The sequence below is a fragment of the Lissotriton helveticus genome, chromosome 1_1 (assembly GCF_964261635.1).
Source record: "Lissotriton helveticus chromosome 1_1, aLisHel1.1, whole genome shotgun sequence".
Taxonomy (NCBI): Eukaryota; Metazoa; Chordata; class Amphibia; order Caudata; family Salamandridae; genus Lissotriton; species Lissotriton helveticus.
This window is the reverse complement of record NC_136057.1, coordinates 1,153,883,832-1,153,911,699: the sequence shown is the minus strand read 5'-3', so window position 1 is coordinate 1,153,911,699 and position 27,868 is coordinate 1,153,883,832. Positions and strand designations below refer to the sequence as shown.

At 42.8% G+C, this 27,868-nt stretch overlaps 1 protein-coding gene across 1 annotated transcript in view; it reads right to left on the bottom strand.

Annotated features, from left to right (window-relative positions):
• The window catches only part of SELENOO (selenoprotein O), a 169,934-nt gene that overhangs the window by 108,556 nt on the left and 33,510 nt on the right, over positions 1-27,868 (bottom strand). The window contains exons 3-5 of the mRNA XM_078678991.1: positions 23,628-23,808; positions 15,501-15,631; positions 6,181-6,461 (exon numbers count right to left, since the gene is read on the bottom strand). Of these exons, the coding sequence (XP_078535117.1) occupies positions 6,181-6,461; positions 15,501-15,631; positions 23,628-23,808 (593 nt within the window). The remainder of the gene's footprint in view (positions 1-6,180; positions 6,462-15,500; positions 15,632-23,627; positions 23,809-27,868) is intronic.

Sequence of the window (27,868 nt, the reverse complement as noted above, 5' to 3'; positions counted from 1 at the left end):
CACAGGTGGCTGACTTCATCCATCTAGCATGGTCCTGCCCGGGTATCGACAAATTCTGGGAAGACATATTTCAAGAATTAGGGCAGATACTTGAGCTGGAGCTCCCGGTCGACCCGGCGCTGGCATTACTGGGCCACACAAAGACCCTGCCACCGGCGACGCGTCGCCTGGCAGATATGGGGTTGCTAATGGCTCGGGGAGCGGTGGCACAATGCTGGATGAGAGGCCCGCTCCCGACTAAACATAGGTGGGCCAGGGATATGCTGTTCGGCTGCAGTCAGACGCAGCTCTATAGCGAGCTCCAACCCCCAGTTAGCAGACCAAAAAGTTTTTGGGACCTGTACCTGACATATAGATCCACTAAGGATGCTGCGGATACAGCTCAGGAGGAGACGGTGGTGAGGCAGGAAGGGGAGGAGAGCACAGAAGATCAGTTGAACAGTACCCTATATTCCGAGTGGGACGGTTGATGAAACATGGGGATCCTGTGGGACACTAGAGGGGTGCACGACTTATAGCGGACACTGACACGGGGGTACACAATGCGAAGGGTCTGGAGGGAGGGGGTGGACGGCGGGAGGGAATGGTATGAAGTGGGCGTAGAGTTGGGCAGAGTGGCACACTGAACCTAACTGGGAGAGTAATGGCGAAGGTAGGCACATAGGCAGTCCGGGGGTAGGGGAGGGGGTGGGTGAGATTGTTGTGGGAGTTCAGTTAGATTCCAGTTAGGGTGGCGGACACATGCACTCCGCCGTAGGATTCACTACACCTCTGCATTCATCGCTCCACTTTCACTTGGGAAGGGGGGCGGGGTGACGGGAGGCTGCAGGCTTGGGGCACGGACTGGGCAGTATGCTCCGAGAAGTCGTTTATGATCTCTGTACTGTGATTGCCCTAGTTTGCTGCCGGCCCCAGGGTTGTAAGGCGTAGAGCTGTGTATGTGTGCTAATGCCAAATAAAAGTTAATAAAAAAAAAAAAAAGAAACAAATATGCATTGGTAAAAACAAATCTACATAATGACACATTGAAGAAAAAAAAAAAGCGGATGATAAGTCCAACAGAATCAGTACCACATCCATGCCCTGATCTAGGGTAAACCTTAGGGTTTCAGTTAAGTGGAGCAGAACTGATTCTGTTGCGTGGCCAGGTCTAAAACCAGACTGTTTAGGGTGGAAGTTATTTTCTTACTGCAAAAACTCATTCAGTGGTCTATCTACCACCTTCTGTGCTATTGTACTCCGACATGGTAGCAACGAGATAGGTCTGAGGTTGGAGAGGGTGGAGGGGTCAGGAATTTTCTTTTTTTGTAAGGGTTTTACAGCCGCAATCTTCCAGTTGTCTGGTACGCTCGATAACTTAAAGATTATTTGATTTATAGTCAGAATTTAGAATAGCTTGCCTAGACTGTTCAAAACTGATCTCCTTGAAGCATGTGAGTTCTATTCTAGTTCCTGAAGTTTGTGCTTCACTGGACATGGGGATTTTTTCTGTGAAGTCTTTATTTAGGTCTACAATTTTATTTTCAAAGAATTCGGCAATTTGGTCACATAATCCTTGGGGCGGCTGGTTTTCTGATTTGCTGCTGCTTGATTAATTTGATTAGAATAGCATACCTTCTTTTCTATTTTAATTTGTTGATGCTATAGTCTAAGGACTGCTTTGAAAGATAGGTCTTCTTATTTATAACTCTTTCTCCATATTCTTTCCAATTTCCTGAATTGGCCTTGTAAGACTTTTAGACGGGGGTGAACCAGGGAGCAGAATTTTTATTAATGGTGCTTTTCCTAGGAGGGGCAAATGGAGCCAGAGTGTTAGCTAAGGAGGTCATCCAATCATTTAACAGGTCATTGTCAATCGAGGGGTTACCCGTAAGGGTAGGTTTACCTGCTTCTGCCGTGGCCTGTAACTCAGCATTGGTAAGCATATTATAGCACATCCTGAACAAGATAAGCTTGTGATCTGACCAAGTTATCGTCACTGGGGGATCCGTAATTAGGCAAGCGGTATTGGTGGAAAGGCCATCTAATGTGTGCCCTGCGGTCATTTGTTTTAGACCCAAAGTGTTAATAATTTCCATAACATTTTTGTTGTTAGGAATATCACTTGCTTCTAGGTGTATATAGAAGTCCCCTAGGATGGTAAAATTTCATACCTAACCATAGGAAGCTTATACTTTCCCCTAGAGTGTCCAAAAATGTGAGGGTAGAACCAGTGGGTCTGTAAATCAGAGCTCACATGAACGTCGTACAACTGTCAAGTTGGAAGCGGAAGCAAAAGCTTCTTTTAATTCTGTAATGATGATTAAAGAGCATTTCAGATAGTTCTTGTAAATTATTGCTGGACTACCCTCTTTGCCCATTTCTATCTTGTCTGGCCATGGTGTATCCTTGTGGGAGGGCTTGCACAATGTCAGGATTAGAACACTCCTTCAGCCATATTTCAGTAACTACAAGCAATCTAAATTCATATTAGCGAATAAGTCCTGAATATGTGGCGCATTTTTGGCTACGGATCTTGCATTCATGAGATATCAGTGTAGTTGATTGTGGTAGGTTTTGTGGTCCACAGTGGGGGCCTGGCCAGGTGCGGTACTGTGATTGCAAAAGATAAGGCTGCAATTACGATAGGTTAATGGGCCATTCATAGTCTCCGTACTGAGAAGAACTTCACAGTTGCTGGCATTTATGTTAAGCGCCAGTAGATCATATCTGGTATACTGCAGTTCTAGACTTGAACCGGCAGCATTTCTGGCCCTGGCTGCGTTCTGGCCGCAGACGGGTGCAGACAGGCTTGCCTTTGGCACGTCCGCTGCGCATTTGGTGCAGCATATGGTTTAAATGGTGTGCAGGAAGCCAACCACTAGCATGGCAACCTGACGAAATTGGGTGTAGCCCCCAATAGTTGGGACTGCCCTTCTCTGCCCAAACGGCCAACAATTTCCACAGCAGACCGGAAACGCAGTCCTTAGTAAAGTGCAAAGTGCAAAGTGCAAAAGAAAAGCAGCTACTCACCAGCGCTGAAGCCGTTCTCAGGTAATGTGCCCTTAATATATTATATACAGGAACCAGAGGTGCCGTATCGCCACAGTAAAATAATAACTAGTAAGTTAGTAAAATTACCTGCGAAGCAAGTAAATAAGAACAATGGGTTAAAAAGAGCCCTCTCGCCCTTGCTACACAGACAGCCAATCCGCTACGCGTCCGGTGCAGCATATTGTTTAAATGGTGTGCAGGAAGCCAACCACCAGCGCAGCAACCTGCCAGAAGTCGGTGTAGTCTCCAACAACTGGAACTGCGTGTCTCGTATTTTTTGTAAATACCATTACTTTGGTCGTTGCTTCATTTATTACCATATCATTTTCTTTTGCATATGTCGATATATGATCGATTAAACGTTGCAACCCGACTTTAGTTTGACTTAAAAGTATACCGTCGTCTGCATACAACAAATTGGATATTTGCTTATCAGCTAGCCTAGGCGGATGTGCGTTTACTTCATTCAGTGCGGTTGAGAGATCTGCTAAGAATAAATTAAAAAGCAGTGGGGCCAGGACGCACCCTGGTTTTAATCCTCCAGACGTAGGTATTTCTTTTGTTGGCGTCCGACCATCGCCAATCCTCACCCTGATCCAAGTATCAGTAAGCAAAAGTTGGATCAATTTTAATAGGGAGACTGGGATTTCTTGCTCTTTTAGTTTTTTCCACAAACGGTGTCTATTCACACAATCGAAAGCCGATTTAAAATCAACAAAGCAAAAATACAAGGGCTGTTTTGCTAAAATTGCCTTGTCCATTAATTAATAGTATGTTTGCAGAAGTACCTTGACCTTTTGATGAATCCTGTTTGATTCGGGGGCAGTATCTGCTTATCCTTTACCCAGTCTGTTAAGCTTGATAATAACATCCTGCAAACAATTTTGCGTTGGTATCTTGAAGGGTTATCAAATGATAGTTATCCGGCAATTGCTAATTTTCTTTCTTAAAAATAGGAGATATTAATAACCCTCTCCAAGATTTTGGCATCTGGAGTTAACTGATCTGAGGGCTAGGCTGGCAGTTAGGAACATTTTCTTTCCAAAGTCCTCCATGGATTTGGACTCCTTATCTGGGAGCGAATTAGGTAAAGGGTTAGGGTTCAACATTACTGTAGAAGCTTGCACCATATGACTCTTTAGAGAAGGGCGCTAGAGGTGGAAAGGTGAATTACCCTGCATCAGATCAGTCTTTGGCAATTCACTGGTGGTATTATCCAGGTTTGGACCAAACACCCATTAAGGTATCAATGAAGGACTCGTTGAATAGAAGGAGTGGCTTTTAAGAAGTCTGTCAAGGTTGCAGGACTTGTCAGAATACTAGCCTTAACCTCTACTGATGACAGCTGGTGGTCGAGGACTTCCGCAACCCTACTGATGACCAAAGCAAAAGATACTGACTCCTCAGTGAAAGGGCCAGGTGGAGAGTTCAAGCCAGTGTTAGGGGACATATTCAGCCCACTAGCATCTACAATAAAAACAGGATTTTTCTTCCCCATAAAATTGGGAATACTCATCCCCGTGATCACCATCATGGCATTCTGGATCCGAAAAAGGGTTCGGTAGCGGCAACCCCAAATCGAGTCCAAATGGGTCTGCAAAACTCTGTATGCGGTCAAAGTGGGTGCTATTTTGGTCATAGTCATGGTGGATTTGTTTCCAAGTCCGAAAGGACAATTGGTTGTTCCTCCGGCATCTGCACCAGCATCGAAGAGCTGGATAGGATCTCAGTGCCAACTGATGAGTCAGACCTCTGTCCCAGATTCGGGGCAGGCCCGCAGTGGGGTCAAGAGGAAAAATCTATGTTGGGGATGGATGTGTCGGTGGTAGCCTGAATCGAGGCCTTATTGATCCTTGAGGCCCACAAGTGTGCCAGATAGAGCTGGTAGGGCTTTAACTATATGCAACATGGCCTCCTTGAAGACTTTGACCTATTGAAGAGGCACTAAAAGGCCCCAGAATTTGTACTGGATCTTGATGGACTGGATCTTGACAAACTGATAGATCAGCTCTGGGGTGGGAGACAGAGACCGAGAGGCACCCAGACGTCTACGGGAAAAAGGGGTGTCACATTTAGGTTGCTGATGTTTTTTCTTGTTTTTTCTTGGACTTTGAATTACTTTACGACTTGGAATTAGAAGAGGGCATCTCTCTTGAGAGCGGCCTAGCGAACACATTGGAATCCTCAACTTCAGACGAGACCAGCTCTTACGGTGGCGATTTGTGACTTCGGTGTCATTTCCAGGGTGGGACTAAATCAAGACACATGGCTCCACCTACAGGTGTATAATGTAATTGCTGAGATAGTCTACAGATCCAGTCTAGTGCCTGGGGATTTTCACAAGGCAAGGAATCAGTGCTTAGAAGTATCCATCAGAAAGTTCTCTTCCACCACCCAGGGGACCATGATGATTTTTCATGCCTATGATGTCTCACCTTGCAAACTTGGGAAAGGAAATAAATGCATTGCAATGTTCACCTTATACAGGGGAAGACTTTCCAACACAGTTGCCAGGTACCCAATTGTGGACAGGTTGCAACTTAAACATTTCTGATGGCAGAACTAGCTGAGGCATTGATATTTGAAGCCTGGTGATTTTGTTCACCCCTATATCAGCGCTTAGAGACCCCGGTGGTTATAACGCGCTATACAAATTAAATAAATAAATAAATAAATAAAATAAATATATTAGTTGGGAGATCTGCAGGTATGACTGGGAAGTAAAGCCACCATTTTACTAAGGCTCTCCTGTCCAATTCAAACTCTAAATGCCTTTAGTCTATCATGAAATCATCATTATGGGGATATTAAAGGGCCTTTAGCAACTAAAGGGTGCAGAGGTGGAGTACAGATTCTCAGCAAAGTGGCTTTGAGGGCCTCCTAGAAAGGGCCCAAAGCGAGTGGGAGATTGTGCCAAGATGAGCTTTTCAGCACTGTGCACCAGGATGTTTAAAGGACTTTGAGATCAGGCCCTTCACACCATTAAAATATGAATACAGTCAAATATATTTGTCTTCTTATTTGCTGCGCTATTAATTTAACTTTAGCCTGCAACAGACATTTCAAACATTCATAGCAACTACTTCACATTTCTGTGATTTAACTTTGTGAAGCAAACTGGTAGTGTATTTATGACTTCAAGCTTACCTGTACGTTCCATGGTTTGTAAGAAGTCGGATACCAATTTTTTGTCATCTTCTAATTCCAAATGTACAAGGCCTAGTTTTTTCCTCATCTTCTGCAAGTAATGACTCTCATACGTTGCATCAAACTCCTCTTCAAGGATAGTTTCGCTCATCTCCAGGGGCAGTTCAGGAACCAAAGCCTCTGCAAGCTTACCCAGATTCCACTTGCACATTTCCGGCTGTTTATTGTAAGCATAGCGTCCCATATTATCAGAGCCGTTGCAAATGTGATCAGGGTCATATCTGAAATAATGAGGATATAGCATTATGAATTCGAAGGGTTTAAAAGCAGGCGACAGGAAATGCAATACAACAACGATACAGTACTTGACACAAAAGAAAAGTTAGTTTTTAAGGCAGAAATTGTGAAGCACAATTTGCAGTGAGGTAAGGACAGCATAGAAAAACATACATGCGTTCACACATTAAAGCACGGACGGTAGATGTGAACGAACATTTAGATTCTTGGTGAGCCTAAAGCCATGGAAACAAGTCTAACCGGAAAAGAACAAAATAAGAAATGAATTGTGATAATCTATCAAGAAAGCCTTGTCTGATGCGGTCTCTGTCACTTGTGTACAACATCAAAACAACTCAACAATGACGACACCCCAACCAAAACATTTTCCTCAAACATGCATTTAAATACTAGTACTAAGTACTTTGGGGGCCTACCCAGAGGAAGCAATGCACTATTTCAAAGCCAGAATACAGTACAACAAAGAAGAACAATGTGACATCGCAATTTAGTACGCAGGATAGCATCCCTCTAGAGTTCTTCTTGTTGCTGATCCAGGTACTCAGATAATCTCTGTCTGCTACACTGAGCGCCTCTATTTTGGGATGCCTTCTGTACTGGACACCACCACTTGTCTAGTAATCTCTACGCTCTCCAAGCACCCTTCTTTTCATCTAGGTCTGTTTATTGCAGTTATTAGTCAAATTCTTGTTAAGCATGCAGCCTGGTCCCAGTCTGATCACAACCCTTCCTCTTGGTTCTGTGAGAACTTCTCCACTTTTACCCTTCCCTTGACTTTCCAATTCTTACTGCCCTCGCTTTTTAACTTGTATGATCATTGTCTTTTCTTTCCTTACTTGCCTTTTGCTAGCTCTCTGAGAGCCATCTTTCTTTTCTTGACTCTTAATCATAGACCTGGACTTAACATTTTGCCCTGATGGGTTTAGACCATGCTCCCCTAGTGCCCTCTGTACTTCCCCATTTTTTATGTTAAATGCAATTGTAGAGTAGGAATATGCCCTCCTCGGCGCGTTGTATTCACATCATGCTGCATTTAATGGGAATGTAATGGCAAAAATAAATGGTTGTGGGAAGAGATGTTCTCCACATTCTATTTTTATTTCCGGATCCTAACAAAAGTAGGATTACAGGAAGGGTAAGGTTGGCCTTCTGCGTGTACCTCGAAAATTGTCCCTGCAGGTCTCACCCCTCAGTTGCCTCTTTACCACAGAAACCTACTACAGTCATATCCTTAATCCCCACGTTAAACAGTTAGTGTTTTAGCATCAGCGGTATGATTCTGCCCTATTTCTCCGAGTGAAATCTGAAGTAAAACTCATGTCCAACTTTTAATTTCCTCATTTGTGACTGAGGGGTGCTCAGACCGAAAGCCCCTTTTTTATTTTAACTTGGTTTAATTCAGATTTCAACTTGTTTTCCTTGCTGTGGATGCAAGGCCTCTTATATTCTTTTAATTTATTATTTTAACATTGCTTCTTAACCAGCATCTTTATTTCGCCAGTTTTTCCTCACCCAGCAAGCCTGATGGTAGGTGGGACCCTCTACATAATTTACAGTCTCCCAAGTGTGATACAAGAGCCTGGATGGCAGTCGCTGTGAAAAGCAGTCTATGGTGAGCCTAAGGTAAGCTCATCTGAGCATTTTCACACCTAAACATAGCCAGCTGCCAGCCACGCTGCCTCTTCCATCTTTAAAACATCTCAACGTGCGAATTCAGATGACTTCCATAAAATTTTATTTTCCAAGGTTTATATGTTAAGCGATTAAACTAAAACCACAAAACCTACACCTCGTTAATGCTCTTATTAGAAACAACATTTTGATATGTTATTTCTAACAGAGACTAGGCTCCCCATCGATTTTAACACCTAATTTTGAGGACATTGTCCAATCAGGCTATACAATTCTGTGATCTGAAAGAAAAAAAAGGTGGAGGATTGGCAGCTGTCTTTAAAAATATACTATCTCAATGGCCTTCCAATGTTCTTAATACCCCAAAGTTAAAACGTATTTGCCTCATTGTGGGAAAGTGCTCCTTTTTTACATGGTCACCCGCACTTTTTGCCTGGTATTCAATGCAATTTTGATTATTAGTGCACTGGGTTCTTGCTAACCAGGCATCCAGTGCCAGATCTCTGTCCTAAAACTATACAATTGTTTCCCCACTTGGCAATAACTTCAACATTCCCTGTAAGACCCTAGTAAATGTTACCCCTGGTACCCAAGTCAAGCAGGTTAAAAAGGGTCCCTGAGGGTGGCAGCATATACTGTGCCACCCCAAGGGACCGCTCACCAAACACATATAGACTACCAGTGCAGGCTGCATGTTGTGGTGTAAGCAAAGAGTAAACAGAACATGGCACACAGCAATGCCTGCAGACACTGCATGCAGTATAGGCATTATAGCCCTAAGGCAGGTTGCAGCATACTATATGTGTGGGACTAAGTGCATGAGCACATTTGCCCGTGTGCTGGCCAGTTTAATTACTGTCAGTACAAATGACCAGGGAAGCCATTTGAAGTACATGTGCTCGACACGGGTTAAAAACGAGGTCCCCAGCCACATGATGGCTTCACGGAGTTCAGAGATGTTTCGTATCAAACATCTAGTATTAATAAACTGACAGGGATTCCAGTTATGGATTTATTAATAAATGCACCCAGAGAGCAAATTAAAGAGGTGCCCCTGAAAACCTACTACCTACTATTGTGCAGACTGACTGGCCCTAGCCAGTCTGCCACCCCAGACAAGTTTCAGGCCCACAGGGGTGTAGGCCTTTGCTCTCAGGAACAAAGCCTGCTCGGGCAGAGGGTGTTTACATCCCCTCCCACAGGATGACCTGCAAATTACCATTCCAAGGCAGGGAGCTTCAAAGAGCTCACCCACCGCCTTTGGTATACAAATCTGGTTTCCCTCATAGGAGAGGATGCAACTCCCTAGCTCCCCTAACCCACAGCCCCCAGCTCCCCCACCCCTCAGTCTCCCCCCTCCCCCACAACATATAAGCAGGACCCCCCCATAAGGCAGGCCATCTAATGATTCTGGTCTTTCCCGCAAGAGTCATTTGTTCTATGACTTCTCACAATACCCCCATGTCAGATCACCAGCTGTGTCAGCCAACCTAAATTTCAATGAAGTAAATAAAACAGACCACCTCTCAGAACTCCTCAAAGAAGCCAAAAGAGGAGTTATGATGAGCCTTTAAGTTAGTATTCTTGCTTTTGATGGAAATTATGCTTAAGACCTTTGAGTTAGAAATTAAAAAACTAGAACATGACCAAACTTGCACCCAACCCAATATGTAACCATCTTACACAAATTAAAACCCCCAAGACATGAATACAATAAAATAATCAGTAGCAGAGCCCCTACGATAACATTAAAGCAAGGGACATTCTTGAAGAAAACAAGGTTTGGAAGAACCTCAGGCATTATCTCAAAGTCAAAAGCATAAATGTTATATTATCCAAATAGACACCAAAGCATCCTGGACTGCTTCCACATATTTTTCTCCAACTGTTATAACCCAATAAGTTACCTCGCCTAGAATACTGCCACAATGATCTCAATGACTTGAAGCTAGCCCCCCTTAAATGAAAATCTAATATAGACTATATAATGAAATTGAAGAATTAAAAATAATAAGGCTATCCAATTGCTAAAATGTGGAAAAGCAACAGGCCCGGATGGAGTTCCCACAACCTTGTATAAAAACTGTCAAAGCAGCTTACTACAACAAACAAAATAATTGTTTGCCCACTTTAGGAACACAGGAGAAGTTGGTGAGACAGCATCAAAAGTTTCCATTTAGTGATCCATAAAAAAGAAAAAAAGAAAAACAACCCATTGTAAAATATACACAAAAGTATCAGCTCTGAGATTAGAGATGGCCCTTCTAATACTACTACATCCCACACAAGCAGATTTTGTGAAAGGCAGTCCAGGTTTGGATACTATTTGGACATGCATTAGAAAAGGCAACAATATTTTCCTCTTCCAAAATGGCCATGGCACTCGACACAGAGAAGACATTTGATAAGGTGTCCTGGACCTTCCTGTTTTCCGTGATCGGCAAATTTAATGTTGGGATCGTTTTTGAGCATATGGTGGAGTAAAAGGGCATCTATCAGAGAAATTTTGTTCATCACAAACAACAAGACAAGGGTGCCTTCTGTTGCTATTAATATTCTTACTATTATAGAACCGTTACAAAACAACTTGTACTTTGTGGTGGTAGATGAGAATACATGTGTAAAGTAGCAAGCTAAACAAATTAAATATCTTGGGACAAAGTTTTAAAACGGTTTTGAAGACTCAAAAGAATACATTGAAAATACCTTATATGCTAAAGAAAATCAGGAAACTAAGGGATCCTTAGTTGCCCAAATGTATAACCTGGTAGGTTAGTATAGAGTGCACCAAGTCAAGACAGCCCCTTAAGTTAACTTTATCACTAGAATATTCTCCCAATAGCTATTCACAAACTTCTATAGAACTTAGGAGTGGAAGGAGTAACCCCAATTAAAAACAGTCAATGTGTCTTGAAAAGGAGGAGTGAGGTCACTGAAGACATTCCAACCGAATAACTGATGAACAAACTTGAAAACTGTAGAATTGTTTTTATATATGTTGACTCATTTAAACGGAATAAAAAGAGAATTTAAAGAAAAGTGTCTTGAAAAGAACCTCATCTTTCATTTGGAGTTGGACACAACCACCTATAGATCAAAATCTAACAGTAATCTGTAGGTACTGTTAAGATTTTCATAGGAGTACATGCAGAAGGTATTATTCTGGTCAGACCACCTCTTTTCATGAAACTGTTTGTTTACATTTATCACTACAAAAGGTGTCAGGTCATATCAGGTGGCGAAGGTTACAGTCAAATCGGAAATGGAGTATGCAATAATGGATTATCACTCATAAAAGCTATGTAGAGCTAGGGTAACCACACCAAACACTATTTTTTTAAACAATGTTTGCAGGTGCATTAAAGTCTGAGAGCCCACACATTGCAAAAATCTGATTTAGTGACCAAACATGGCTCCAAGTATTTTCTGTAACTTCATTTGATGCCCTGCACGCCAATACTGCTTCCCCAGTTGCACCCATCTACGTCTAAACTGGACGCTGTTTGGAGCTCCTTGCTTCTCTCACCCCCAAGTCAACCCTGGATGGCATGCCATCTATTTCCACCTCGATTCGGGCAATAAAGTACTCCATGTCATCCACACAGTCTACAAAGCCTATGCAAATAGCACTGGGGAGAATCGCCTCAGATTTGTATTCTTCAGGGCACAAACTTTCCTCCCAGTGTGTGGTTTTGTGGGGAGAATTAACATAATTACAATACCTGCTTACACTATAACCCAACAAGGCAGGCTTCTAAGTACTAAACAGACCTTCAGTTTCTCCAGCAACCTGTGCACACTTCAGGTGATGTCTTTGGCTTTGACAGGCTGCTATGCAGACACCAGCCCTTGACACAACAGTCCTTTGAGTACTCTGCGAAGCAATCTCTTCATTGGTCATTAAACACTCGGAAATGGAAAAAAGTGAGGTGGGCTGGATCCCACTTTTATACACATTTTCCAACTAGCTGCTGGGGGATCTACTGTATAAGGTTTCAGAAACATTTTGTGTTCGTTCTCCGACCAAATGTAATTTTCGGGATATTCTTCACAATGAACCTTTGTGCAATATGATGAAATAACGTGAGAGACATATGTACCTGGCTGTCATCAGCCTTTCTGAAGCAGTAATCCGAGGCAGACAAAAAGGGCAGGCATTACCTAGAAACTTCCATACCTTGAACATAAGTTGCAGTGTTACACTTCAACCATACCATCCTTCAAATGGCAGAGCTCAGGAAGAACTAATGAGCAGCCTTTGGCTAAAATGGTGCTCTATAAATTTTTAAAGGCAGCCCGGTCTCCATCCTCCCTCGCTTCAGTGTCTGAATGTTTAAACAGAAATGCAGTCAATGCACTTCACTGTCCGGGAAAGTACCATCACCCTGGATCTTGCGTGATCCTAAACTAGGGGCATCTAAAATGGATCACACCCGTAACAATATTTAGATTCATACTAGACACAAAATCCTACTTCCATACATGTGTTACACATTGACTGCATATGCACAGATTGCTCTGTTCATCAGGAAAGTTACCCAACCCTAAAAAGAAAGAAAGAAAAGAAAAAAGCTTTGCACCAAGATTGCCTCTCCCTGTTCAATGAGCTAAGTGAGCAGAGGGTGGACAGACCGAAATGAAACCGCTGCAGAGCGCCAGTGTGCATGCCGAAAACCCACATTTTGGTTACGCCATCAACCTTGACAAATATAGTGGAATTTTACAGCAAAATAGAGTTGGGGCTGCTCATCTGCCTAGAGGATGGAAAAACAGCAATCTGCCCTCTCCCTCACAACGCAACATACAGCAAGTTAAAGAAGGTGAAGTTAGTATTTATTTATTTATTTATAGTGTTTTATATAGCGCGGACAAGACCCGTGGGTATCAGAGCGCTTAAAAGGAAGGAATTACATATAAAGATAATAAAAGCAATACTAACAACAAGAGAATAGTGAGGTAGAAGGCAATACTGCAAGGACGCGATTAAATATATATATTCATAATGATTGTGCAATTGTCATTATATAGAGAGCAAGGCTAGGCTTGTGTCATGGTAACAAACCATGCTCGTTGAGGTAGGGTTATAGGCGATTCAGTGCATATCAAGGATAGTAAGTATAAATAAATCAAGTGCGGAAGAGGTTATATATAGTGGTTGTGACATATAGTTAAAGTTCCACAAATATGGATAAATAAATCAAGTGAGATAGAAGTTATATAGTATGACGGTGAGATATAGTTCAAGTTCACACATGTATACGAGGTAGCAGTGATGTGTCAAGCCTCGGCTTGCGCACGGTATCAGTTCATTGTTCGATGATGATCTCCCAGTTTTCCATGGAGAGGGCAGCACTCAGTTAGCGAAATTGATCATCCCGGTGATACTTAGGTTACTCTAAGTAGGGTATTTACTCATCAAGTGGCTCTTCAATTCTCGTTTGAATGTTACTGTATTTTGAATCTTCCTGATGTTTGGAGGGAGTGAGTTCCAGATTCTGGGGGCAGCTCCGGAGAATGCTCTGTTGTAGGTCTTTTTCTTGTGGAAAAAGGCTGGTCGTAGTAGCAAATCTTTTGCGCTTCTCGTTGTTCTGTTACCTCCTGAGATCTTAAGTTTCTTGGCTAGGTATCTAGGTGTGTTGTAGTGAACCGCTTTGTGCGTGATACAGGCCATCTTCATTTGAATTCTGGCTTCATAAGGTAGCCAGTGTAGTGCTTTCAGGTGAGGAGATATGTGATCGAATTTCTTCGTTCCCGAAATGAGTCTCTCCGCTGCGTTGAGGCAGGCTTTTAGTGGTGCTGTGGATGTCTTTGGCAGGCCCGCCAATGTGGTGCAGCCATATTCGATCCTCGAGATGACTAGTGATTGTATAGCCAGTTTTAGATCTGTCTCAGTGATAAAGGGTTTCAGTTTTCTTAAATAATTCAGGTGGAAGCGGGCGCTCTTGGCCATTGCGTTAATATGGTTTTTCATGTCGAGGTTCTTATCTAGTGTGATTCCTAGTGATTTGGCTGAGTTAACTAGGGTCGGGGTGCAGTTTAGCGCAGTCACCAGTTTAGTCCACTCTATAACTTCAGATTGGCTCCTTGTCGGTGAGATTAGCAGGAATTCGGTTTTCTGGGCGTTTAGTTTCAGATGATTCATTGTTAGCCATCGCAAAGCACTCTTTAGTGTCTTGTTCATTAGGTCAATGTCCTCGAGGGAGGCGATCTTTATGTATAATTGCGTGTCGTCCGCATACATGTGATAGGATACCTGTGATTTTAGAAGGATCTCCGTGAGAGGTTCTACATATAAGTTGAATAGATCTGGGGATAGCGTAGAGCCTTGTGGGACCCCTATTGCGTTGGGGCTCGGGGAAGAGATTGCTTGGTTAACCAGGAATCGCTGAGTCCTGTTCTGTAGGAAAGAATTAAACCATTTCAGCACGTTTCCAGACAAACCCATCCTGTTTTGTAGTCTGGTCATAAGCACTTCGTGTTTTACCGTATCAAAAGCTGATGATAGGTCTAGGAGGATCAATAGGCAAGATTGATTTCGGTCTAGGGCTTGTAGGGCGTCATCGACAATGTGCAGGATCGCAGTTTCGGTACTGTGCCCTGTTCTGAAACCTGATTGGCAATCATCCAGTAGCGAGAATTTAGCGATGTGTTGACTTAGTTGGCCCTGCACGCATTTCTCAATGAGTTTAGCCAGTAGAGGGATGTTGGTCACTGGTCGATAGTTGTTCGGGTCTGTAGCAACAGCTGTCGGTTTTTTAAGGATGGGCATCACCTGCCCTGTTTTTTTTTTATTGCGAGTGCTGTTCACTGAACATGAATAAACAGAGAAGCTCAATTTTATTTGGAAATGTTTTTAAATTGATATTTTAAATGGATACATGAACAAAGATATGAAGAAAATTCTAACTCCTAGGAGTGTCCCTATTTGCCCATTAATACTGCTCAGCGGTGGAAAATGTGATTTATCTATAAAAGAAATAAAATAGGCAGTTCCTAAAACAAATCAACCATGCAAAAACGGCGATTCTGCTACACGAAGGATGTAATGTGTTTCTAAATTCAAGATTGATAATATTTGTTGTGGGTCACAGTCCACAAAATAACACTGCAGCATAGATCACTTTAAAAAACATTAATTTAGTTCTAGATAAAAGAATATCACACAAAAACGGGTCAGAATGTGTTTTAGAAGAAATTATACAAATAGCAGGTTTACATTTGAAGTTAGCAAGCTCATGGTGAAATAGACAACAACGAAGAAAAGAAAGCTGGTTTGTGAAACACAAATAATACTCTATCATAAAAAGAGATAGAAAAGATATTTAAGAAAACTGATCTATATTTCATATAAAACATACTGTGCTATTAGATAATTACTAATCCGTACTGACCTGTCCATAAAGCCAAAGGGGCCATAATCAATCGTAAGCCCTACTATGCTCATATTATCTGTATTGAGTACCCCGTGGCAAAATCCAACACACTGCCATTCTGCAACTAGCCTTGCTGTCCGTTGAGTGATCTGTGACAAAAAGACACACAATCATTTAAATTCATTTATCTGGTTTACAAATGCATCTACACCAACCAATAACAGTTGCTTACCCTACAGGATAGCGCTAGTCAGTCCATATGCATGAACAACTTGGCAATGTTATTTTAATACAAAATCCCGAGAAGGGGTATCATCAGGTACTTATCTCGGGGGGAGGGGGGGAGGGAGAGGCAAGAGAGACCTTTAGTCTACAGGAAGGGGGATAAACTCTCCCTAGTCAGATAACTACAACACAGCAAGGTGCCCTCTGCCCAAATCTTTCTGTTGAATACAGGAGTTTTACTAAACGTCATCCTGATGTTAAAGAAAAAACGTGTATTTGTTTTTCTTTTGTTAGACCCTCATCACCCAGTATAGTAGTGGTCTCACCTGGGCCCTAAAAACCAGGATGAACTTGGCCATATTTTAGGGACTTTGAATGTTTTCACCCGGGGTCCTTACAAGATAATAAAAAAAATACCTCAAATCAACCCATTCTTAGTGGTTGTTTGGGTATGGTTAAAAGGGGGTAAGGATATAATGGATATATGGTGGATATATGGATATATATATATATATATATATATATATATTATATACAGAAAGGGCAGCACAACTGGATACTTTTTCAAAGTTGCTTTATTTCACAACACTCCACCAACGCGTTTCAGCCTCACGGCCTTTCTCACGGTTAGTGAGTCCTTTTTTGCTTTCACATTATATACTGTCCCATATTAGCCGTTAAGTGGCATTATGGGATATGTAGTTTTTAGCAAAAAATTTTTTGTAACATATAAGACAAACAAAAGGACTGGTGTGTTAACATCACTAGTATAGTACTCAGCGCCACAAGTAGTGTTTGCTCAGGAATTACTCTGTTTCATGGCTTATAAATTATAATGAAATTGGGTTGTAATGGGTATAGTACCCTGGTCTTAAAGTCAAATTAAGCTGAGTTCACTTTCACTCAAGATGTATGTGGAGATCTTCTCCGAAGTTCATGCCTTTGGGCTGTTTCGTTCGGAAACGGACAATGAAGCGGGATTCCATTTGTCGCAAAAGACGGACAGTGTCTCCTCCTCTCTCTGTTTTAGACAGCATTTTCAGTCCGAAAAAGGTCATGGCTCTCCAGTCCCCATTTTGACAGGCAGTCAAGTGCTTGGCGGTGGCATACAACATATTCTGGTTTTTCACAGCACGTATGTGCTCCAATATTCTTTTTTTCAGCATGCATGTTGTCGACCCAATGTACTTCATACCGCATTTACACTCTATCACATACACCACATTTTTTGATGTGCATGTTATGTATTGCTTAATGGCCATTTCTTTTCCATCTGGTTCTCGTACTGTCTTTGTTTTTCTGCCTATTTTACACGCTTTACATGACGTGCATGGCTTGAAGCCCACATTCTGTTCCATCCACCATTTGGGTTGTTCTTTTACTTGGAAGAAGCTTTTTACTAGCAGATTTTGCAAAGACGTGTTTTTTTTGTACGTGATTGATGGGTGTTTGTCCACTAGAGGTCCTACATCCGGGTCACTGCTGATCAGATGCCAATATTTGTTCAATTTCTTGGCAATGATGCCACTTTCCTTGTTATATGTCGTGACAAATCTGGGTGGATCTTTATCCTGTGGGGGTTTCTGTTTTTCAATGAGCGTTTCAGCTCTGCTGATTTTGTCTGCCTTTTTTTTGGAGTCTTTTAATACATAGTCCTTGTATCCTCTTGCTAGGAATCTTGTTCTGCTTTCACATATCTTTTTTTCGGCTTCTTCTGGTTTAGAGCAATTTCTTTTCAATCTTATGTACTCTCCATAAGGAATACTTTTGAGTAATGATTTGGGGTGGAAACTATTACCATGGAGTACACTATTGGTCGCCGTTTTTTTTCTAAATAGTGTAGTTTCCAATTTACCTTCCGAGACATATACTTTGGTGTCTAGAAAGTCAATTTCTTCACTGCTTGTTGAACAGGTGAACTGTAGACCTTCCTCATTCTGATTTAAAGTAGTGAAAAACTTTTGGAATTGTTCATCAGTTCCATTCCAAATCAGAAAAAGGTCGTCAATATATCTGACCCATAAGATGATCCGGTCCAGTTCTTCTTGGTCAGTTGTATTCCATGCGACCATCTTCTCCCAATATCCCATGGTCACATTTGCATAATTGGGAGAAAAAGAAATCCCCATGGCTGTTCCGCACTCTTGCCTGTACAAGGTATTGTTGAAAAGAAAGATGTTATTGGTTCTTTAGGTTTCCATGTAATGATGTCTGCAAATGTGACCATGGGATATTGGGAGAAGATGGTCGCATGGAATACAACTGACCAAGAAGAACTGGACCGGATCATCTTATGGGTCAGATATATTGACGACCTTTTTCTGATTTGGAATGGAACTGATGAACAATTCCAAAAGTTTTTCACTACTTTAAATCAGAATGAGGAAGGTCTACAGTTCACCTGTTCAACAAGCAGTGAAGAAATTGACTTTCTAGACACCAAAGTATATGTCTCGGAAGGTAAATTGGAAACTACACTATTTAGAAAAAAAACGGCGACCAATAGTGTACTCCATGGTAATAGTTTCCACCCCAAATCATTACTCAAAAGTATTCCTTATGGAGAGTACATAAGATTGAAAAGAAATTGCTCTAAACCAGAAGAAGCCGAAAAAAAGATATGTGAAAGCAGAACAAGATTCCTAGCAAGAGGATACAAGGACTATGTATTAAAAGACTCCAAAAAAAAGGCAGACAAAATCAGCAGAGCTGAAACGCTCATTGAAAAACAGAAACCCCCACAGGATAAAGATCCACCCAGATTTGTCACGACATATAACAAGGAAAGTGGCATCATTGCCAAGAAATTGAACAAATATTGGCATCTGATCAGCAGTGACCCGGATGTAGGACCTCTAGTGGACAAACACCCATCAATCACGTACAAAAAAAACACGTCTTTGCAAAATCTGCTAGTAAAAAGCTTCTTCCAAGTAAAAGAACAACCCAAATGGTGGATGGAACAGAATGTGGGCTTCAAGCCATGCACGTCATGTAAAGCGTGTAAAATAGGCAGAAAAACAAAGACAGTACGAGAACCAGATGGAAAAGAAATGGCCATTAAGCAATACATAACATGCACATCAAAAAATGTGGTGTATGTGATAGAGTGTAAATGCGGTATGAAGTACATTGGGTCGACAACATGCATGCTGAAAAAAAGAATATTGGAGCACATACGTGCTGTGAAAAACCAGAATATGTTGTATGCCACCGCCAAGCACTTGACTGCCTGTCAAAATGGGGACTGGAGAGCCATGACCTTTTTCGGACTGAAAATGCTGTCTAAAACAGAGAGAGGAGGAGACACTGTCCGTCTTTTGCGACAAATGGAATCCCGCTTCATTGTCCGTTTCCGAACGAAACAGCCCAAAGGCATGAACTTCGGAGAAGATCTCCACATACATCTTGAGTGAAAGTGAACTCAGCTTAATTTGACTTTAAGACCAGGGTACTATACCCATTACAACCCAATTTCATTATAATGTATAAGCCATGAAACAGAGTAATTCCTGAGCAAACACTACTTGTGGCGCTGAGTACTATACTAGTGATGTTAACACACCAGTCCTTTTGTTTGTCTTATATGTTACAAAAATTTTTTTGCTAAAAACTACATATCCCATAATGCCACTTAACGGCTAATATGGGACAGTATATAATGTGAAAGCAAAAAAGGACTCACTAACCGTGAGAAAGGCCGTGAGGCTGAAACGCGTTGGTGGAGTGTTGTGAAATAAAGCAACTTTGAAAAAGTATCCAGTTGTGCTGCCCTTTCTGTATATAATTGAATTGGGGCCTTGATCCTGCCTTCGGGTTGAGCACACGCTGGCGAGCGCTCTCATGCGGAATGGATCGGATTCTGTGGATATATATATATATACATATATATATATACAGAGGGGAACATCTTTGGAAGCACTTTATTGGTGTTTAGAAGCGAATGCATTTCAGCATATCTTTAGCCTTCCTCAGCGCCTAAGTGTCCAGGAGGTATGGAGCAAGCTCTTGGCAAGTCCTGCCTCCTTTTTGTTGCTGGTACAATCCGCTCCACCCCTGGTTATCCGCTCACCTGTGTTAGTTCACGTTTGTTGTGGTGAACTACAGGACCCAGAATCCTTTGTTTGAGGATCCCAGTAGAAGGTGCGGGGTGAAATTAATGCCAAGTGGTTGTGCGGGGGTGCAGGGAGTGATGCGTGCATTTTAAAACCATATTTTCCTGCTTGTGAGTCCCAACAAAAGCGCCTCCTCTGGTCCCCTGACTGCTTCAGCCCCAAAGATCAGGATTTCTTGCAGCGGGGGCAGCAGTGGCCGTGCACACCGCCCAGCAGGAGGTTAATAACCTCACTACCACCTTATCTCTTCATGATGTCCGTGGCGGGCCCAGACCAACCAGTACCTTGGTTTCCAAACAAAACTGCCACAACAGAGCCAGTGACGTCCGGGCCAACTTGTGAAGCGGGGGCCTCTGTTTCGCGTCTCTGGCTGACGCGACATTGTATTCACCAAACTCCTTCTTGGGAGAGAGCAGAGGCCACACAGAGAGGAACATCTTTCAAAGCACTTTATTGGTGTTTAGCGGCAAATGCATTTTGGCATATCTTTAGCCTTCCTTAGCGCCTAAGTGTCCAGGAGGTATGCAGCAAGCTCTTGCTAAGTCCTGCCTACTTTTTGTTGCTGGTACAACCCGCTGTGCCCCCTGGTTATCCGCTCACCTGTGTTAGTTCACGTTTGTTGTGATGAACGACAGCACCCAGAATCCTTTGTTTGTGGATCCCGGTAGAAGCTGCGGGGGTGAAATTAATGCAAAGTGGTCCTGCTTGTGAGTCCCAACAAAAGCGCCTCCTTGGGTCCCCCGACTGCTTCAGCCCCAAAGATCAGGATTCCTTGCAGCGGGGGCAGCAGTGTCCGTGTACACCACCCAGCATGAGGTTAATAACCTCACGACCGCCTTATCTCAGCATATATATATATTAATTTAAACAAGTTGATGTCACCAATGTTTGCTTTGAAACAGTCATCTTCCTTGATAGTCAATGTTCCAGAAAACAGTGTTGAATAGAACTTTCACGTATACATGAAAAACTCTGTCAAAAAGCACTAGTTTAGATCAAAAGGACTGCATTAGTAAAGCCAAAATAGGAGACGTATTGGCTCTGCCAGTGCTCGTTTTAATATTTAAAAATCAGATATTCTTACCTTTTGCCATTATCAAAGAACGCCCAGTAGGGTCTAGCCTGACACAATTGACCTAAGCAAGATAGAAACTTCGGACAGGCCTGACACAGATATGGGAAGATCTGAAAATAGGCCCTTTCTTGGCAGGCTTAAGTGAACAGCTGTTGTCTACTCATCACAAATGCATGACTGGTCTTAGTGGTGATAAATGTACCATGGTATGAATGTTTGGAGTGAATGAAGCGACTTGAACATGGTGTGACATGGAAAACATGAGTGAAGTTAGCATTTTAAGTCAATTGAGTGCTGTCCACATCAGAAGTGAAATAAGTTATGTAAGTAATGTAATGGAGATTCAATATGCAAGAAGTGGATCAAGTGGTAAAGCACCTTCACCCTGCATCCGTGACCCCGCATGCGGTCACAATGCATACCTTTACTCTTCAAGTCGTTACAACGACTTGCAGAAAGGGGGGAGAAGGTGCTCGATTTAAAATCCAACACCTTCCCTAAAGTCTGCACAGACTGGAGTTGGAATAGTAAATTTTACTATTCCAACATCCAGCGCCCCCCGCAAGTCGTCGTAACGACTTGCAGAGTAATGGTATGCGTTGTCACAACGCGGTCGTTGTTACAACCGCGTTGTGACAACATGTGGGATAATGGTATGCGGAGTGAAGCGGCATATTGGGATCAAGTGAATAGTATTAGTAATGTGTATGCTGAAAAAGTAGCGAGTAAAATAAAAGTCCTGAGTGATACAAAAAAATGTGATACATGAGTGGTACATTAATTGACTGGTGCAAGTAGTGAAGCTCTGTGTGTTGTGAATGTTGGCAAACTTATGTAAAGAGGAGGAATATGGGAGCAGCATAAACTATCTAGTGATGTAAACGTTCGGACTGAGATCAGCAATGCAAATGAGGAGAAATCTGTGACGAATGATGACTGATGTGAAGGATGTTTGATGCAAGATGAGCATATATTAGTAGCTACATGCGAGATGTGAATGGTGTAAATGAAGTACAATGAGTAGTTTATTTCTTATATTAGTGATAAGAGTGATGCTCCCAAAGCCCGACAGGGATCCACTATAGATGACGTTATACAACCTATTGTCTACGCTTGGGACAGACTACAAAATGTAAATTTTGCTACGGCTCCTTGAATGCCTTTACCATCTGATCCACTAGGACCACAATGGATTCATATCCAGTAGATCCACCACTCTCAATATACGCAGATTCCATAGAGTGATGGAGCCGGCCCCTGCCCACTAGCCCTACGCGGCATGTATAGTTTTAGACCTGGACAATGCATTTAATACCGTAGACTGGGGTTTTATGTTCGCGACACGAACATCCTTGGGGATCACTAGTAAACTTCAACGTCTCGAACTCTTCTATACAGAGCCAACTGCCGGGGTGAAGATGGGGCAATGTATTTCTTACCCAATAAAGGTGTGTAGAAGAAAGTCCCAGGGTTGCCATTTGTCCGTGCTCCTCTTTGCCTTAACGATGGAGCCGCTGGCGCAGCGGCTCAGACAACAAGGCCAGGCGAAGGACATACCGACAGGTGAAAATACATATATGGTCTCCCCATACATGGATGATATACTAATCTACGTCCATGACATTCAAAACAGTATATTGAAGGTCAGGAAGATTCTGATGGAGTTCCGAGCCGCATCGGGCTTGGGGGGAGCTGGGCTAAATTTTGTCTGTTCCTGATTCACCCGGACAGCCGCCACATAACTCGATGGTGGACTTGCACCTTGTACGCTGGGAGCCATGCACCTTCTGGAATTCAGGCATTCGCATTTATCATACCACACAAGACCTCATCAATGGCAACCTTACTTGGGCCATCACCTCCCTCTGTCCCCAAATAACGTTCTGGAGCACACTCCCACTCACTGTCCAAGATAGAGTATCATTGTCTAAAATGGTGATGCTCCGACTCTTGCTATATTTCTTTCACAATCATCCAGTGCACATACCCCGAAGTACGTTTCATGTTCTACACGCTATATTGGGGGGGCGCTTCCTCTGGAATAACAACAGGTGCTGAATTGCACTATAAAAGCTGCAGATTGCATTCAAGAAAGGGGGCCTTGGACCCCTAACTAGGAACATTATTTCATAGCAGTGCAATTACAGTGGCCTGTCACTGGCTAGCGGGACGACTACTGGAAAAACTAGGATTTTTCACCACCAATCGGGCGCAATGCTAGGGGACTTCCCGCCACAAGAAAGAGTACTCCGAGTTTCAGCAACCTGATGCGTGTAGTTCATAACAGCTTTCGTAGAAGTCTGTGCCTAATGCCAGCCCTAACACAATACTCCCCTGTAGGAAGCTGAATCTGTATACGGTATACCACTAGGTGGTTATACCGTGCACAGAGTCCAGAAATTCCCCCAGAAGTATAGAGGGATCAACGTACACCCAAAGCACACTATTAGTGGTAGTGTGGACAAGCAGCCTTAGGCCTAACACAGAGGATTGCAAGACATTTATCGTACACATCTTGACCAATAATGGGTACACAACTCAAAAAGGATATCCAAACCAATTTTATAAAAAATAAGCTTTGTTTAAGTTTTATTTTAAGACCAAAATCTTCTCAAGAAGGAGAGTATATTTTTCAGGAAAAATACTTTAGTCTTTTCAAACAGTTCAATGTTATCAATGGTATCCTAAAAAGTCTTAATACATGTATCTTGGATGAAATTAGAGTCTTACCTCTCGAAAAAAGGCAGCATTCCTTTTAACTGTGTCGCTGGGGTAAGTTTCCTGTATTTCTGGATAGAAGGTGCCAATCACATAGTCAAGCATTTTCACTCGAATATCATTTTGATTAACACTGGGACCCGTTCGCCCTGTCAGTTCATCTGTTGGTTTAAAAATTTCAAAAGAGCCAAACCTTTTTCAGGAGGAAACAAAATATTAAGTTACTTAAAAAAGCAAATCTGAAAATACACACATTTTCCATGTAGTCCAACATAAAAGCTCTGAGTAACCGCAGCCCATGATAACCCAGATGCTAGAGCTATTAGACGTACTCTACCCAAGCTCTTCTGCCTTTTTTGGTGTGCAATGCTGCTACAGCTCGTCCAAAATAACAACAAAAAGTCAATCATGCAAAGAATGACCAATGCTCGCTCATTAACAGACATACATCAGAGCCTTGGCTGAATTAAACAAGAAGAGCAACGTATGACTTATAAAACATGCAAGTAGCTTCTAAGCAATGAAAAATGCCATCCCCTTCTAGCTATCCGGTTATATTTTATATCCACATGCGAAATTATACTTGCCTCCATGCCTTAAACAGAACTTAACATTCTTATATTAAAGAGGGAAAGTCAGTATTTGTAGTCAAGATATAAAGGCTTCGAAATATGAAAGTTCAAAGCAGACACACCACAAGGGCCATCGTCAGACAGTTCGAAATAGAATTCTGTGAACACAAACCTCCCAGCGCAATTGGACACCTTCAAAATATTTTTCTAAGGGGCACCGACTTGGAAAAAGCCCAAATACCAATGTACCTCTTGTTGCAGGAACTCGGGAAAGGGACATACCAACACAAGCTTCAGACACAATACACGTGTCCCATCGTGCTAATATGGACTATGACAGGGCCCCATAGAACCAGGAAAACTGCAGGACTAATTATAATGTCAACTCCTTTAGTCTTATCTAGTAACAATTGAGACAAATACACCAAAGTTTGGATCCAACGGGAAGGCCAGATAAACTGTTGTGCTTGCAATGTAAAATTAAACCCTTTATGGAGTACTTGGTCTGTTGAATATATCCAGAGTTCAACCAATCAAAATTCTGCTCTACAAAATAGCCAAACAGAATTTTCAAGTGTATAAAATATCTAGCCAACTTAAAGTCTGCACTACATCTCCCGAAGCAGGACGTAGACCACTTCCCAAACACCAGCCAAACCATGTAGCTAAAAAAATGTATATTATTTTATTGAGACAGGTGCTCAAGACTACCATACGTTGATAGCCATATGCTCTGAAGCTTCCATCCACTGATGCTTGATGAATGGATGGATGGATGAGTGAAAGTCAATGGCCCCAGAAAAACTATCACTGACTGAATGGGAATCTGAAGTTTGAGGCAGTCGTATCAAAAACGTAATGCTATCTCTGTTAGACTCTGAAACTTAGTTCCACTTAGGTGGTTAATATGCCGACCGCTGATGCAGTTCTCATCCTGAAAAGGTCACCAACAGCGAAGACCACCCATGGTCAAGCATGTGATCAAAAGCGATGCAGCCAAGAGCGCCAGGTAGTTGATCAAGAGAGACCTCTCTTCCACAGAAAATTTGCCTCAGTGGGGATTTCCCTGCGCTGGGCTCTGGGCTCATCAGCTGGACTTACTAACTTTAGAGTCAAAAACAAATCCATAGACATTTCAGCTACGAAGTAGCCATTTCAGGAATCCATATGCACCAGCAAGTAAGTACGAAACGCACCTGGTCTCAAAGAGAGATTTAGAGGCTGAATGCCACCATTTGAAAGTATTGTTATATTCTCAGAGGAGCATTTAAGTCTTGTGGCCATGGAAAGATAGTAAGGATTGCGGGGGTATGCGGTGCAACTTTCATTACGCAATGGTATTTTATTTTCAATATTGTTCCAAATCCCATCTTGATGAGAACTCAAGTACTGCACTGGGGGGAGGGGTAATAAAGTAGGACACTGTAAGATAGAGGAACTGAACCCCTCTAATGACATGCAACACACAGAAGATTTGCTGCGAGTATTTATTCAAATGTCAGGTTAAAAAAAAAAAAAGTCAAAACAAAGGTATTCAGTCTTTGGGACTCTTCATTTCCTTCTCCAGTTCCTGAGCTTGTTTTTGGCCTTTTTCTTAGGCGTCCAAGTAGAAACACAAAATAAAAGAAAGACAAAGAAAAGGAAACATTCGTCAGGGGTTGACGTCTGATTGGGGTGCTTTAAGGAGGGGGTCAGTGAGGGAGCTTTCACCGTTTTTCTATAAAGAGGTGTGGAGCCCAGAGACCAAATCGGTGTCCTCCCCCTATTTTGCGTGCCCTGTCCGTGGTACGACCATATTCAGGACACGCTGACGTACCTGGGTCAGCCACCCTCCTCCTGGAGTGTGGCGGGTCGGCGCGCGTTGTCTAACTCCAGCGCTGTCTTCTACAGGCCCAGTTTCCCGACGAGGACTCTTCGTGCTCGTCTCCTCGCTAGGGAGTCTCCTCCGGCTCGAGTCTAGGCACAGCGTCTTCCCCTCTTCCTCGGTGTCTTCCTTCGTCTTCAGCCATCCGTCGCTCTGCTCTCCCGCTTCCGGTTTCAAGGGCTGAGAGTCCTGGGATAGGCTCTCAGATGCGGACGTCACGCCGTACAGCTCCTCCTCGCGAGGGAAAATAAAGGGACCAGCGCTGTTGTGTACCTGTGTTAACAGGAGAACGTCAGCATTGTCGTCCCGAGACTCCTCTGCTCCCAGTTCCTCCCGACACACCTCCCTCCCAAGATTTCCCTGATCGAGGGAAATAGAAAAACGGGACAAGAAGTCAGCGTTACCCTGTTCGGGGCCCTTACGGTGACAAACCTCAAATTGGAATGGCTGCAGAGACAAAAACCACCGGAGCACCCGGTCGTTACAACCTTTATTGCGGTGTAGCCAGGTCAAGGGGGCACGGTCAGTATATAGTAGAAAGGGCCGGCCTTCTAAGTAAAATCTCAGTTTTTCAACGCTCCACTTTATTGCCAAACATTCCTTTTCAATAGTTGGATAAACTTGTTCCCCTAGGAAAAAGCTTCCTACTGATGTACAAGATAGGTCGTTCCTGACCCTCATTATCAAGGTGGAACAACACAGCACCTATACCCAGCCCAGATGCATCGGTTTGGAGAATAAAGGGCTTACTGTAGTCTGGTGTTAGCAAGACAGGAGAGGTGGTCAGGACTGTCTTGAGTATAGAGAAGGCCTGTTGTTCAATAGCAGAGGGGGACCGGATCTGTGAAGATGTAGCGGTTTTCTTTAGTAGGTCGGCAAGTGGAGCTGCGATGTCAGCAAATTGGGGAATAAAACGCCAATAATACCCCACTAGTCCCAAAAAGGCCCCGAGATTGCGTTTGGTAGTCAGAAATGGGGTTTCTTGGATGGCTCTAACTTTTTCAGTCTGAGGTTCAATCAGGCCTTTTCCTAATTGATACCCGAGATATTTTACTTTCTGAAATGCAAAACGGGATTTCTTTGCATTGATATACAACCCTGCACCTTTTAATTCGGTAAGTATGGCCTCTAGGTGTTTCAGGTGATCATCCCAGGTTTTACTGTACACCACTATATCGTCTAAGTAGGCCGACGAATATTCTAGATGTCGAACAAGGAGGGTGTCCATTAACCTCTAGAAACTAGCAGGCGCGCCATGCAAACCGAAGGGTAGGACAGTGAAGTGGAAGAGACCATCCGGCGTGGAAAAAGCTGTTTTCTCTTGATCTTTAGGATCCAGGGGGATTTGACAATAGCCTTTGGTGAGGTCGATGGTGGATATGCACTGTGCCTCACCAAGACGTTCTATCAGTTCATCGACCCTGGGGAGGGGATAAGCGTCTTGTTTGGAAATACGGTTTACGGCTCTAAAGTCAATGCAGAATCAGGTGCTGCCATCAGGTTTCGGTACTAAAAGAATCGGCGAGCACCAATTACTGCGGGAGGGAACAATTATTCCTGTTTCAAGCATCTGTATAACCTCCCTATGAAGTGCCAGATGGCTATAAAATCTATGCGCGTCTCTGGGGCAATGGGCCCAGATGAACTCCCAATGACGGTTTGGAAAGCTGATCCTGTAAGGTGGAGTAAAATCTTGTATCCGCTGTATAGAGCCTGTTTTGTGTCTAAAATGGTACCCCCCTCTTGGAGGAGAAGTATCCTGGTCCCTATTTTTAAGAAGGGTACTAGGGAGAATCCCAGTAACTACCGTCTGATTG